Genomic DNA, 16,004 nt, shown 5'->3' on the forward strand with positions numbered 1-16,004 from the left:
CCTGCAATTACTTTGTATTTAAACGTACTTTGTTGTATGGAGTCCAGACAAGAGATAACTCATGAAATGTGGTCATTCTTTTTCTCTGCTGTGGACGCTGCTGACTTCTGCGTGGAAGTGAACAAAGGTTCTGGAATGGAACAAAACGAGACAAGAGAACTGGCCACCACCACGGCAGTTAGGAGAAGTCTTCACACCCTGTTTGGGGCCTTAATTATCCACTTTCTTTTTGTTAAAAGAATCAGGCAACTGCCAGGTCTTCACTTAACTGGTGCTGAGTTTGCTGGGTGCAGCCCTTCTTGCTGCTCCTTGCTGCATCTCCTGCACAGGTAGCCAAGCAGAGTTCATTCCGTGTGATGCAGCTCTTTCCTCTGGTTATGCCCAAGTAGGATTGAATCACACATGTCAGTTGTCTAGAAAGGACTGAGTCACTGTGACAACTCAAGTTTATAATTGGCATCAACTCCTCAAATCACCTGACTAAATCCAGACCCTTGAAATAGGAATAAACCAGTCCAGCATTAATGGAATTTAGAAAAAGAAAGGTTCTGAAATACTTAATTTGTAAAAAGGACACATGAAATATTCTCTGGAATTAAATGAGCAGAATTTGTAAAACAAGAAAATGAACTGAGTCTTCTTGCGTCTGTGAAGGGATCGACTCCAAGAAAACAATGCATTGATCACCATTGACAAAAGAGTTCATGAAAGCAGTAAAATGCTAAAATAAATACTTCTGGATTAACAAAGAAGCAAAACAATAAGCAAACATATGAAATATGAAAAAATAATCTTTGAAAACCTATAAAATGTTTTTAGCTTTATGACAAATTCAAGTAAATTAATAAATGGCAGAGGAGTTGTAAGCGTTCAGAAAATTCAACAAATTAAAGCTCCACAAATTAAAAGCTCAAGATATACACATAGCACCAGATTTTAGACCTCTGTACATTTTGTGGGGATAAATGATCATTTTACTAAGAAAATGTATATGTATATTCTGATTGTGTCAGTCTAAAACACAGCACCATTGTAGGTATTGCACAGGAAAGAAAATGAAGGAGAAAATAAATGTAAAATTAACAACACTTGAAATAAATAAAATGACCTTGGAAATGAAAATAAATAAACTTGGAAGTGAAATATACAGCATCTTTCAACATGAAATAACAAAAAGGTTGTACATATGCACAGCCACGTACATAATACCTGACCATCAGTTCATCCAACTATAATGAAAACCAGTTCAAACCCCGGGTGCATTTGAACAAAGCTGCCTCCATGGAGGCATGCTGCCCACAAGACCGCCCTCACAGCTTTTCACAATCTGCCCCAATGGCAGATGTCTGGGGCGGGGTGGGGGCTGGGAGGGTGGACACTCTCGGCATCCCTCGGACCCGCCACTCAGATTTCAACAACACCCTCCTGCCCGGCCCCAGGAAATCATTTTCAACCAACAGTTTCTCAAAATAATGTATGGCCGGGCCATGAAACTGCCATTCGGCTGTTTGGCTGGCAACCGCACGTTTTCGGTCGCGGTCAGAGGATGTGGTCTGGGCAGGGTCTGTGCCCCTGCAGCGCTCGCTCGGTCTCATGGACTCCTTCACGGCCCTGAACCTCTAGCTGCAGCTTCTGAGAAGCATCATTCTTCCTATAAGCTTCCAGGCTTCAGCTTGTTGAGATGCATCTGTGGATACCACACGCTCATCTTCTAGCACAAGGAGGTTTCTTTCCAGTTGCTAGAAGTCCCGTCCTTTGTTCTGATGGCTGGTTCTTAACGTCTGAGAGTCATGAGGTCAGAAGGCTAATGGACTCGGGCCCAAAGACTCTGCGAGGCCCTTTAAACTTTGAAAGTACTAAAGACAGCTGGGTGCCTTCGCCACCAGACTCCTCCCAGAAAAATCAGCTTTCTGTTTCCCAAATGAGAAACCTGGCAAAGGGGCCGCAGTGCGGGGCCTTGACTTCGGTCCTTCTTTCTTACGCAGGACACACTCATTCTGGTGGGACCGCTTTGACTGGAGCTCATTAAACAGGAGCAACAGAATCATTTCAGTAGTTGGCTCTGGTAGGATTTTGGGCTCCCTGATAAGACAGCCTCCTGAGTTTTCTTCCAGAATCTAAATTATGAAGGTCTTATTGCCTATCTATTTCTCTACATAAGTAGAATGGATAAAGGATGGTATAAGAATTCTTAAGCTATAAAAGTAGTCAAAAACATTCAGCAAGAGCAATGCACTATATCAAAAAAATTAACGAAATTGTCAGCAATGATAGTAAATTTAAATACCAAGGAAACTTCCAGATAAGTCTGAAACTTTAAAATTCAGAAATGAAAGGCCAAATACAAGTTGATAAGACTACAAAACGTACATCACCATCAGTCTACTAAATCATAAGATATCACTTTCTCTTAAAGAAGAACAAATGATAAAATGTGCTTGCATATTTCATAGAAAACCCTGAATAAAAATCATAATAATGGTGAGGCAAGACATGGAATGAATTTGGAAAAAATTCTAAAAAGGCTGATATCGCAGTTACTATAGGAATAGGATTTCAATTTTTGTTTTTAATGTCTGGCCTACACCAAAAAAAAAAAAAAAAAAGTCACCCATGATCACGAGGGTGTGACAGTATTTAGAAAGCTCCAACAGCAAGGAGAGGTGACTGGCATCAAGTCTTCCTGGGGTGTGGTTACTTCCCACCTGTTCGCTGTCGGGCATGTGAGATGGGATACAGGCAATCTTCTGGGTTACATCTTCCACTAGGTCCTGGGGGGCCCTGGGGCCCTGGGGCACCTGGTGAGCCTGGCAAGCCCGGAGCTAATGAAATAAAAGACCCCATCGGAATACAGGTCAACATACAGATCTTCCTCCCTCCCTCCAACCAACATGAGTCATTCAGTGTCAACTGGAGCAACACCGAAGGGCCACAAGGAGCAGGCATGGCTCCGATTTTTGGAGGCTGGCTCATGTTGCGAAGATAATATCACTGTTACCTGAAGTCCCAGGAAGACCCGGGCTCCCTGGAAGCCCAATTCCCGGTTCCCCCCTTTCTCCCTTCTGTCCTCGGTAGCCTAAGAAGGAGATAAACAAAAAGAGAGACAAAAAAGTAAGCGTGTTCTCTGACTGATATGCCTTCAGGAGATACTTTGAGGTGAACGTGGAAAATATACCCAGTGGAATATCTCCACACATTTATATCTGAAGACTATGCTACAGACACTCAGTACAATACTGGATGCAAAACAACAGTGGCCTGAACAATATCCTAAATTGATACATATTCAAATGTGGAAAGTCACCAGGATTTCTTTTCTATAGCTGACATTCATTTAACATATGTGAACAATAAGGAAAAGTGTTTGTAGTTAGGTAGGTCATTTGAAAGTACTCTTCCAAATCTCTATTTAAACATTTCTGCAGTAAAATAACATTTACTACCTGGGGTGTATTTAATAGTTCCACCCAGTTCCCACTATTACAGAGACCTTGTTAAGCTGACTCTCACTAAGTCATCTCAGTGAGTGCTTAATATCACAGGCTAAAAAATTAGGAAGAAAGAAAAATAACTGAATAAATATGAACTTTTGATTAACAAGGATTAATAACATGGAACATAATTCCAAAAGAAGAACATATCTGCTAAAAGCTATGTATTTAAATTCAGTTCTCAGATTTTAATATAATGCAAAATACATTATTCCACATGAATCTCAGTACATATGAGGTGTCATAAAACAAGAAAAAATAATTTATGCATTTGTAAATCACAGTAACATTTATATGTCTCCTGTCAAATGTTAAAATGTATTTGTACAAAGCTCTCATATCATTAGGTTAATACCGACCTGCTATTAATAGATAAAAGTGTTGAACTGCACAAAGCACATGAGAAATTTTTACTCCAATTTCCTACTAAGATCCCAAGCTCATTCCTTATGAAGTCTTCCCCAAAGCCATAGGGTCTTATTTTATAATTGTTTCACAACAAAATTTCATATAGGAATGCTAATAAGGTCAGTAACAGCTTCCCCATTTTTCTAGAATAAGTGTTTCACCCCTTTAGGGCAGGCCTCTTCTGAAATTTGGAACAGACTTGAAGGCTGGTCTGTCTGCAAAGAGACACGTGTCTGCATGGCCTATAGGTGCAGGATGACAGTTTGGTATCAGTGTGGCTTCTGTAGGAAATCGGAAATAAAACAGCAGCAGTGTTCTAACCCAATGTATCTAGAGGGTCTCGTCATTGAAGAACTGTGTTTGTTGTAGTTTTTTAGGTGATAGCCTTGGAGATTTCCATTTTGACTCTCGGGGTTTATTTCTAAAGTTGTAAGTCAGTGCATTTATATGCATGCTGGAAAAATGAGGTCAGATAAAGAGTGTTACTGGCATTTGGGAAGGATAATTCTTCATGCAGGGCCTTGCAAGCTGTTTGAAGGCTTTGTGCGTTTTTTGTCCTGCCCCTGATTGACCACTGTGTCCTTCGTCATTTTGACACACACACGCCTCCCACTTCCTAAGGCCCCTACTGTTATCAAATCTGAAAAGTCAAATCCGTATCAGTCACATGAACTACTCTGTGGGCCAGTGGATTACAAATAACAGAAGGTTTCCCTCATTATGAACCAATAACAGCTGAACTTTATAAGTTCAAAAGTAAGAACAATCATTCCCAATACTGTCCCTCCAATGTTGATAGAAGCTAGAAGGCAGGATCTGTTTTCTCCTGCTAACTCCACATCCGCTTAGTGTGCAAGGCTCTTCCTAAAATGGATAAGGCTTTGAAGTGTGGCATCCATTCTTGAGGATTTTCACAGAGGTGGGAACTCAGCATGTGTTTGAGAAAAGTTTAACTAAAGTTCTTTCAGGATTCCTGATCAAGATGGTGAACTGGAAAGCCCTGAGCTCACCTCCTCCCATAGACACACCAAAACTACAACTGCATATGAAACACTGTCTCTGAGGATGGATGGCCTGAAGACAGGAGAACAGATGTTCCATACCCGAGGATCTAAAGGCAAGGCCAGGTCAAGACGGGCAGGAAGCACAGAGAAGCGGTCCAGTCAGAGCCACGCCCCTAGCATGCTGACCACAAGGGGAGGGACGCCACAGACGAGAAGCTTACCCTGAGGAGCGGGGGTCCATGTCCCTTGTGGGGCTCGCCAGCCTTGGAGACCTGCCCTGGGAAGACAAATTCCCATAACACCTGTCTGTGAAAGCCAGCAGGGCCTATCTCCAGGAGGGCCTGAGGGCTGTGGGAAATCAAGCCTCCATCCTTAAGGGCTCCTGCACAAGCCCACTTGCTCTGAGTCCCAGCACACAAGCAGCAGCTTAAAAAGCACCTGGGTCTGCTTTTCAGGGGCACTGCATCCTTCTACTTTTCTATTTATTCATCCCATTAATTTTTGAGAGTTTGATATTGAAACTCCTACTAAAAATCTTTATCTGTTTAAAAAATAACTGTAATACATAGTGGAACTATATGTAACTTTGTTCTACATTTTCCAAGTCTCCTATGAGTGTGTTATCATATTTTCATAATTTAAAAAATGAAAAAGAAAGAGAAAAAAACACTTTCTAACCTGAAATTGCCAAGACTTTGCTTTTTCTTTTTTAAAATCATGAACAGTGTTGAATATAATCAATTAAGTTTTTTTCTGACTCTATTAATATGATCATAAATAATTTCTTTCCTCTATCTGGTTATGAGGTAAATTACATTAATTGATTTTCAAATGTTAAACCAATTTTGCCTTCCTATAATAAAACTTGATCTTGAAATAGTAGAAAAATAAGAGCATCTGGGTCATATGAGAAAGTGGTTCACTGACTGATTTTAGAGCCTGTGACAGAGGGGCAGGATGCAGTGGACACCGTTCTGAGGACAGATGTGCTGGTAAGTACTGTGTTCTCTCTCTTTCCATCTACTTGGCCCAGTGCTGGTGGGCAGCATTCTGCCACTCCTCATCTACCTAGCTACAACACTGTGTGCCTCTGCCCAGCATTCCTTGAGGAATTGCCCTGCCCAACATGTGTGCCCCGGCCAGTCACTCCAAAGCAGCTCCTGTTCCACTCAGTGGGCAACCCTGGATGGCATGGGTGCCCCCCAAAACAATTCCCACTCTTAGAGTCTGGCCCCGTATGTCAGTGTGTCTGTCACAGTCATAGCTGGGTCTTGCTAGGGACAAATCCCGCCCATCAGTGCCCCCAACAGCCATCATGACCCAAATACAGCAGGAGGCCGCATAAGTCCCACAGGGGATACCCTGGGAGCATCCTGCTCTGGGGACCAGGGGGCATCGTGCTCTTGGACCCCACAGTACACCTTCCATGTAAGGCCACTTTTTCAGACCAGGAGAAGTAGCTGATAAACCTAATACAGAGAAACAAACACAGGAAGTTAGGCCAGCTGAGGAGATAAAGGAATACCTTCCTCATGAAAGAATAAGATAAACTTCAAAAAAAGTTTTTCTTGAGAAAAATGGAGATAAGCAATTAACCAGATAAAAAGTTCAATGTAATAGTCATAAAGATGCTCACCAAACTTGGGAGAAGAATGGATGAACCCAAGGAGAACTTCAATGAAGAGATAAAAAGTATAAAGAAGAACTGTCACAACTAAAGAATACAATAACTGAAATGAAAACTACTGTAGAGGGAATCTATAGCAGATTAGAGGATGCAAAAGAATGAATCAGTGATTCAGAAGACAGGGTAGTGAAAATCACCCAGTCAGAGCAGGGGGGAAAAAAAAAAGAGTCAAAAACTGAGGACAACACAAAGCTTACTAACATTTACAATATAAGGGCCCCAGAAGGAGAAGAGAGAGAAAGGGCCACAAAGCCTACTTAAAGAAAGAAAAGCTGAAAACTTCTCTAACCTGATGAAGGAGACAGACCTCAAAGTCTAGGAAGCATGCGCATGTGTGCTAAATCACATCAGTTATGCTTGACTCTTCATGACCCTAGGCACTGTAGCTCACTAGGCTCCTCTGTCCATGGGATTCTCCAGACAAGAATGCTGGAGTGAGGTGCCGTGCCCTCCTCCAGGGGATCTGCCCAACCCAGGGACTGAACTCACGTCTCTTACGTCTCATGCATTGGCAGGCAGGTTCTTTACCCCTAGTGCCACCTGGGAAGCCCCTAGTAAGCATAGAGAGTCCTAAAGAAGATGAACCCAAAGCGATCCACACCAAGACATATTATGAATAAAGATTAAGAGTTAAAGAATCTCAAAAGTAGTAAGGAACAAAAAACTAGTTAAGTACAAGGAAACACCCATAAAAATATCAGTTGATAGAAGAAATGGATAAATTCCTAGACACACACTCTTTCAAGACTGAACCAAGACGAAATGTTACTTGAATAGACCAATCACTGTTAATGAAATTGAATCAGTGGTTAAAGAAAAAAAAGGTGCTGCAAAGTTCAGGACTTCACAGGTGAGTTCTACAAAACATTTTATGAAGAGTTAACAGTTTTCCTTCTCAAACTATTCCAAAAAATTGAAGAGGAAGAAACACTTCTAAACTTATTCTGTGAAGCATTACTCTGGTACCAGAATGAGAAAAAGATGCCACAAGGAAAGAAAATTACAGACCAATATCCCCCCGAAAACATAGATGTGAAAACTGCAACAAAATATTAGTGAACTGAACGTAACAAAATATTAAAAGGATCATACATCATGATTGAGTGGGATTTATTCCAGGGATACAGGATGGTTCAATATCCACAAATCAATCAATGTGATCTGTACTGTTCTGTCTAGCCGCTCAGTCATGTCTGACTCTGCAACCCCATGGTCTGCAGCACACCAGGCTTCCCTGTCCATCACCAACTCCTGGAGCTTGCTCAAACTCATGTCCATTGAGTCAGTGATGCTATCCAACAGTCTCACCCTCTGTCATCCCCTCTTTCCTGCCTTCAATCTTTCCCAGCATCAGGGTCTTTTCCAATGAGTCGGCTCTTTGCATCAAGTGGCCAAAGTATTGGAGCTTCAGCTTCAGCATCAGTCCTTTCAATGAATATTCAGGACTGATTTCCTTTAGGATGGACTGGTTGGATGTCTTTGCAGTCCAGGGAACTCTCGAGAGTTTTCTCCAACACCACAGTCCAAAAGCATCAATTCTTTGGCACTCAGCTTTCTTTATGGTCCAACTCACATCAATACATGACTACTGGAAAAACCATAGCTTTGACTAGATGAACCTTTGTAGGCAAAGTAATGTCTCTGCTTTTTAATATGCTGTCTAGGCTGGTCACAGCTTTTAATTCAAGGAGCAAGCATGTTTTAATTTTATGACTGCAGTCATCATCTGCAGAGATTCTGGAGCCCCACCAAATAAAGTCTCTCACTGTTTCTATTGCTTCCGTATCTATTTGCCATGAAGTGACGGGACCAGATGCCATGATCTTAGTTTTCTGAATGTTGAGCTTTAAGCCAACTTTTTCACTCTCCTCTTTCACTTTTATCAAGAGGCTCTTTAGTTCCTCTTCACTTTCTGACATAAGGGTGGTGTCCTCTGCATATCTGAGGTTATTTATATTTCTCCTGGCAATCTTTATTCCAGCTTGTGCTTCATCCAGCCTGGCATTTTGCATGATGTACTCTACATATAAGTTAAATAAGCAGGGTGTCAATTGAACCAATCCATTGTTTCATGTCCAGTTCTAACTGTTGCTTCTTAACCTGCACACAGATTTCTTAGGAGGCAGGTCAGGTCATCTGGTCTTCCCATCTTTCAGAATTTTCCACAGTTTGTTGTGACCCACACAGTCAAAGGCTTTAGTGTAGTCAATAAAGCAGAAGTAGATGTTTCTCTGGAACTCTCTTGCTTTTTCTTTTTTACTTTATTTTACTTTACAATACTGTATTGGTTTTGCCATACATCAACATGAATCCGCCACGGGTGTACATGAGTTTCCAATCCTTTTTCTATGATCCAGTGGATGTTGGCAATTTGATCTCTGGTTCCTCTGCCTTTTCTAAATCCAGCTTGAACATCTGGAATTTCACAGTTCACATACTGTTGAAGCCTAGCTTGGAGAATTTTGAGTCTAGCTTGGAGAATCAATGTAGTACAAGTGAATAAACAAAACTATGCAGAAACAGACTCACAGATACAGGGATCAAATTGGTGTTTGCCAGAAGGTAGGTGAGTGGGAGTTTGGGGGAAATAAATGAAAGGGATTAAGAGAGTCAAATTTCCAGGAATATAATAAATAACTCATGGGAATATAATATATAGCATAGGAAATATGGTCAATAACACTGTGATAACTTTTTATGGCGACAGGTGATTACTAGACTTGTGACTATAATGTATATGAAGATTGAATAGTATACTGTACACCTGAAACAAATATAATATTGTATGTCAACTACACTTTAATAAAATTAAAAAATTAAAACCAAAAAACAAATAAAACTAAGTAAGTGCTTTCTTATAAAACTCTTCCAAGAGGAAAGATCTAGAAAAATTTGCCTCTCTTAAATAAGAGAGGACCTCAGGAGAGCTGAGGTATATGGGACGTCAGCTGGATCATGCTTCCCAGGACTTCTTTGATCCTAATGTGGTACTTGCTTATTCACTCCTGGCGGCAGGAACAAATTAGGCCCTACAGTGAGGACCTAGGTGGGAATGAAGGACACCAGCGAGAGTGCTCCGCTCAGTGCACAATAGGAAGGCAATGATCAGAAACCCACAGGAGGCCAAAATCTAAAACTGTCTGGAAATGCCTTTGAAATTAAAACGGTGTCGACAATTACCTCTTTTAGGAATTTAGGAAAAATGCAAGTGAGGTGACCCAACTCAGAGTCACACTGGCCTCTATTCTTTCTGTAGGAGGATCAGGGTGCTAAAAGAGGGTGCACAAGTTTCATCATCAGAATCTTGGTAGGAGCAGTACCTCCCCCATTAAAATTATATTGTGAACTCCTAAAATAGTCATATGTGGTTTTACTGCATGTTGTAGATACTGAATCTTTTACAAATTGAAGGTCTGTAGCAACTCTGTGTCAAAAAGTATTGGTGTTGCATTTCAAATTTTCATGATTATTATATTTGTTATGGCTTTATAAATGGGACAACAAAGTCTCAATGACAGCATATCTGTTTACAACATGGTTTACTGAGCATTTTAAGCCAACTGCTGAGAACTATTGCTCAGAAAAAAGGTTCATTCCAAAATATTACTGCTCATTGACAATGTACCTGGTCACCCAGGAGACCTGTCAGAAACATACAACAAGATTCCTATTATTTTCATGCAGCCCATGGACCAAGGAGTCATTTTGACTTTCAAGTCTCATTCTTTAGAAAATATATTCTGTAAGGCTATAGCTGCCATAGACAGTGATTTATCTGATGGATCTGGGGGAAAATAGAAAAACTGCCAGAAAAGGGACGGGATAAAGATGGCGGAGGAATAGGACGGGAAGACCACTTTCTCCCTCACAAATTCCTCAAAAGAACATTTCAACGCCGAGCAAACTCCACAAAACAACTTCTGTAGGCTGGCAGAGGTCATCAGGCAACCAGAAAAGCAGACCATTGTCTTCAAAACCAGGTAGGAAAAATATAAAAGATGAAAAAGGAGACAAAGGAGGTGGGGAGGGAGTTCCGTCCCAGGAAGGGAAGCCCGTCCCGGGAAGAGAATTTTAAGAAGAGAGGTTTCCAAACACCAGGAAACACTCTCCCTGCCGAGTCTGTGGCGAGTCTTGGAAACACAGAGGGCAACATAACAGGAAGGAAAAATAAAAAAATAATTAAAACCAAGAGATTACAAGCCCAACAGTAACTCCCCCAGCGGAAAAGTAGCACAGACGCCTGCATCCGCCATTGGGAAGTGGGGGCAGGGCAGGGACGCGCGGGAGGCGCGGGCTGCAGTGCTTTGTAAGAATCGGGCAGGAACGCCCCACGCGCAACCAGAACGATCTAACTTGCGCTAGCAAACCAGACTGTGGGATAGCTGCCGCCCGAAAAGCTCGAACATAAGACACCGCCAGGACCGAGCACAGAACAAAGGACGGAACGGAAAAAGCCAGCTGCAGACCATCCCCCGCCGGGGACAGGCAGCCAGAGCCGTAAGGACTGGAAAGGGGCAATTGCAGACCCGGAGAGACTTTACTTACCTAACTGCAAGCAGGCCTCTTTGCTAAGACGTCTGGGGGTGCTGGACAGTCACCATCTGCCTCACGGGGGATGCCAGCGGTCCACCCAGAAAGCTGAGCAGCAGCGGCAGAAAAGGTGACACACCGCGGCGATCGCGCTCGCCAAACTCCTGAGCTACTCGGACCTGGGAAGGGCACAAAGCGCAGTCCCAGCCGAACCTGTGCCTCTGAGGGCGGCCTGAGCGCCGAACCTGAGCGGCTTGGACCGGGGAAGTGCACGCAGCCTAGGGCCGGCCCCAGACGGTTCCCGGCTGAGCATCGTAGAGCCGGAGCGGTTTATGCGCTGCGAGAATGGACAGGTCAGGCGGGGCTGAGACACTGTGCACACGACAGTGCTATTTGTTTGCAGCATCCCCCCTCCCCACAGCGCGACTGAACTAGTGAGCCTAAAAAACCAGCAAACAGAAGAAGTTAAACAGAGGGAACCACCTTGGAAGTGATCCCACACGGCCCAAAACATCAGAGAAGGGCCAGATATATTTTTAATATTTTTAAAATCATTCCTTTTTTTTTTCTTTTTTTTCTTCTTCTTCTTTTTTTTTCTAACTTTTTTTTAAATTGTTAAGTCTTCTATTTCTCCTCTAAATTTTATTTCTATAACCTACTATTACTACTTAAAAAAAAAAAGACTTTTTTTTTTTTAAGGCAAACACCATATATAGCCTTTGGATGGTTGTGGTGGTTTTTTGTTTTTGTTTTGTTTTGTTTTTGTTTGTTTGTTTTTTTAATAATTCTTGTTTTTTTTTTCTTTCTTCCTTTTTCCTTCTGCTTCTTTTCTTTAATATTGTATTTTTTAAAATCCAACCTCTACTCTAGATTTTTAATCTTTGCTCTTAGGTTTTTGTTGTCAATTTTGTACATTTAAAAACCCAAACTTCACTACCCAAGTTTACCTGAGAGCGAGATTACTGGCTTGACCACTCTCTCCACCTTTGGACTCTCCTTTTTCTCCACCAGGTGGCCTCTGTCTCTTTCCTCCCCCATCTCTTCTCTGTCCAACTCTGTGAATCTGTGTGTGTTCCAGACGGTGGAGAACACCTAAGGAACTGGTTACTGGCAGGATTTGTCTCTCTCCTTCTCATTCCTCTCTCTTATCCTCCTGGTCACCTCTGTCTACTTCCTCCCTTTCCTCTTCCCCGTATAACTCCGTAAATACCTCTGAGCGGTCCAGACTATAGAGCGCACATAAGGAAGTGACTACTGGCTAGCTTGCTCTCTCCTCTTTTGATCTCACTGCATCTCATTCCAGTTACCTCTAACTACCCCCTCCATCTTCTCTTCTCCTTGTAACTCAGTGAACCTCTCTGAGTGTCCCTCAATGTGGAGAAACTTTTCATCTTTAACCTAGATATTTTATCATCGGTGCTGTATAGATGGAGAAGTCTAGAGGCTACTGTAAAAATAAAACTGAAAATCAGAAGCAGGAGGCTTAAATCCAAAGCCTGAAAACATTAGAGAACTCTTGAATTCAGGGAACATTAAGCAATAGGAGCTCATCAAATGCCTTCATACCTACACTGAAACCAAGCTCCACCCAAGGGCCAACAAGTTCCAAAACAAGACATACCACTCAAATTCTCCAGCAACACAGGAACACTCCCCTGAGCTTCAATATACAGGCAGCTCAAAATTATTCCAAAGCCCTTGATGTCTCATAACCCATTACTGGTCACTCCACTGCACTCCAGAGAGAAGAAACCCAGCTCCACCCACCAGAACTCCAACACAAGCCTCCCTAACCAGGAAACCTTGACAAGCCACTGATAGAACCCCACCCACAGTGAGGAAGCTCCATAATAAAGAGAACTCCACAAACTACCAGAATATAAAAAGGCCACCCCAAACGCAGCAATATAACCAAGATGAAGAGACAGAGGAATACTCAGCAGGTAAAGGAACAGGAGCGTTGCCCACCAAACCAAACAAAAGAGGAAGAAATAGGGAATCTACCTGAGAAGGAATTCCGAATATTGATAGTGAAAATGATCCAAAATCTTGAAATCAAAATAGAATCACAGATAAATAGTCTAGAGACAAGGATTGAGAAGATGCAAGAAAGGTTTAACAAGGACCTAGAAGAAATAAAAAAGAGTCAAAATATAATGAATAACGCAATAAATCAGATCAGAAACACTCTGGAGGCAACAAATGGTAGAATAACGGAGGCAGAAGATAGGATTAGTGAAATAGAAGATAGAATGGTAGAAATAAATGAATCAGAGAGGAAACAAGAAAAACGAATTAAAAGAAACGAGGACAATCTCAGAGACCTCCAGGACAATATGAAATGCTCCAACATTCGAATTATAGGAGTCCCAGAAGAAGAAGACAGAAAGAAAGATCATGAGAAAATCCTTGAGGAGATAATAGTTGAAAACTTCCCTAAAATGGGGAAGGAAATAATCACCCAAGTCCAAGAAACACAGAGAGTTCCAAATAGGATAAACCCAAGGCAAAACACCCCAAGACACATATTAATCAAATTAACAAAGATCAAACACAAAGAACAAATATTAAAAGCAGCAAGGGAAAAACAACAAATAACACACAAGGGGATTCCCATAAGGATAACAGCTGATCTTTCAATAGAAACTCTTCAGGCCAGGAGGGAATGGCAAGACATACTTTAAGTGATGAAAGACAATAACCTACAGCCCAGATTACTGTACCCAGCAAGGATCTCATTCAAATACGAAGGAGAAATCAAAAGCTTTACAGACAAGCAAAAGCTGAGAGAATTCAGCACCACCAAACCAGCTCTCCAACAAATTCTAAAGGATATTCTCTAGACAGGAAACACGAAAAGGGTGTATAAACCCGAACCCAAAACAATAAAGTAAATGATAACGGGATCATACTTATCAATAATTACCTTAAACATAAATGGGTTGAACGCCCCAACCAAAAGGCAAAGACTGGCCGAATGGATACAAAAACAAGACCCCTCTATATGCTGCTTACAAGAGACCCACCTCAAAACAAGGGACACATACAGACTGAAAGTGAAGGGCTGGAAAAAGATATACCACGCAAATAGAGACCAAAAGAAAGCAGGAGTGGCAATACTCATATCCGATAAAATAGACTTTAAAACAAAGGCTGTGAAAAGAGACAAAGAAGGCCACTACATAATGATCAAAGGATCAATCCAAGAAGAACATATAACAATTATAAATATATATGCACCCAACATAGGAGCACCGCAATATGTAAGACAAATGCTAACAAGTATGAAAGGGGAAATCAACAATAACACAATAATAGTGGGAGACTTTAATACCCCACTCACACCTATGGACAGATCAACTAAACAGAAAATTAACAAAGAAACGCAAACTTTAAATGATACATTAGATCAATTAGACCTAATTGATATCTATAGGACATTTCACCCCAAAACAATGAATTTCACCTTTTTTTCAAGTGCTCATGGAACCTTCTCCAGGATAGATCACATCCTGGGCCATAAGTCTAAACTTGATAAATTCAAAAAAATCGAAATCATTCCAAGCATCTTTTCTGACCATAATGCATTAAGATTAGATCTCAATTACAGGAGAAAAACTACTAAAAATTCCAACATATGGAGGTTGAACAACACACTTCTGAATAACCAACAAATCACAGAAGAAATCAAAAAAGAAATCAAAATATGCATAGAAACCAATGAAAATGAAAACACAACAACCCAAAACCTGTGGGACACTATAAAAGCAGTGCTAAGAGGAAAGTTCATAGCAATACAGGCATACCTCAAGAAACAAGAAAAAAGTCAAATAAATAACCTAACTCTACAACTAAAGCAGCTAGAAAAGGAAGAATTGGAGAACCCCAGAGTTAGTAGAAGGAAAGAAATCTTAAAAATTAGGGCAGAAATAAATGCTAAAGAAACAAAAGAGACCATAGCAAAAATCAACAAAGCCAAAAGCTGGTTCTTTGAAAGGATAAATAAAATTGACAAACCACTAGCCAGACTCATCAAGAAGCAAAGAGAGAAAAATCAAATCAATAAAATTAGAAATGAAACTGGAGAGATCAAAACAGACAACACAGAAATACAAAGGGATCATAAGAGACTACTATCAGCAGTTGTATGCCAATAAAATGGACAACGTGGAAGAAATGGACAAATTCTTAGAAAAGTACAATTTTCCAAAACTGAACCAGGAAGAAATAGAAAATCTTAACAGACCCATCACAAGCACGGAAATTGAAACTGTAATCAGAAATCTTCCAGGAAACAAAAGCCCAGGTCCAGACGGCTTCACAGCTGAATTCTACCAAAAATTTCGAGAAGAGCTAACACCGATCCTACTCAAACTCTTCCAGAAAATGGCAGAGGAAGGTAAACTTCCAAACTCATTCTATGAGGCCACCATCACCCTAATACCAAAACCTGACAAAGATGTCACAAAAAAAGAAAACTACAGGCCAATATCACTGATGAACATAGATGCAAAAATCCTCAACAAAATTCTAGCAATCAGAATCCAACAACACATTAAAAAGATCATACACCATGACCAAGTGGGCTTTATCCCAGGGATGCAAGGATTCTTCAATATCCACAAATCAATCAATGTAATTCACCACATTAACAAATTGAAAAATAAAAACCATATGATGATCTCAATAGATGCAGAGAAGGCCTTTGACAAAATTCAACATCCATTTATGATAAAAACTCTCCAGAAAGCAGGAATAGAAGGAACATACCTCAACATAATAAAAGCTATATATGACAAACCCACAGCAAACATTATCCTCAATAGTGAAAAACTGAAAGCATTTCCCCTAAAGTCAGGAACAAGACAAGGGTGTCCACTTTCA

General features: G+C 41.0%; 1 protein-coding gene across 1 annotated transcript in view; it reads right to left on the minus strand.

Annotated features, from left to right (window-relative positions):
* Nucleotides 1-2,694: 2,694 nt before the first annotated feature.
* The window catches only part of COL19A1 (collagen type XIX alpha 1 chain), a 439,982-nt gene continuing 426,672 nt past the window's right edge, over nucleotides 2,695-16,004 (minus strand). The window contains exons 50-51 of the mRNA XM_052652029.1: nucleotides 2,999-3,076; nucleotides 2,695-2,822 (exon numbers count right to left, since the gene is read on the minus strand). Coding sequence (XP_052507989.1) covers nucleotides 2,695-2,822; nucleotides 2,999-3,076 — 206 coding nt within the window. The remainder of the gene's footprint in view (nucleotides 2,823-2,998; nucleotides 3,077-16,004) is intronic.

The sequence above is a fragment of the Budorcas taxicolor genome, chromosome 14, assembly GCF_023091745.1.
Source record: "Budorcas taxicolor isolate Tak-1 chromosome 14, Takin1.1, whole genome shotgun sequence".
In the NCBI taxonomy this organism is placed as follows: Eukaryota; Metazoa; Chordata; class Mammalia; order Artiodactyla; family Bovidae; genus Budorcas; species Budorcas taxicolor.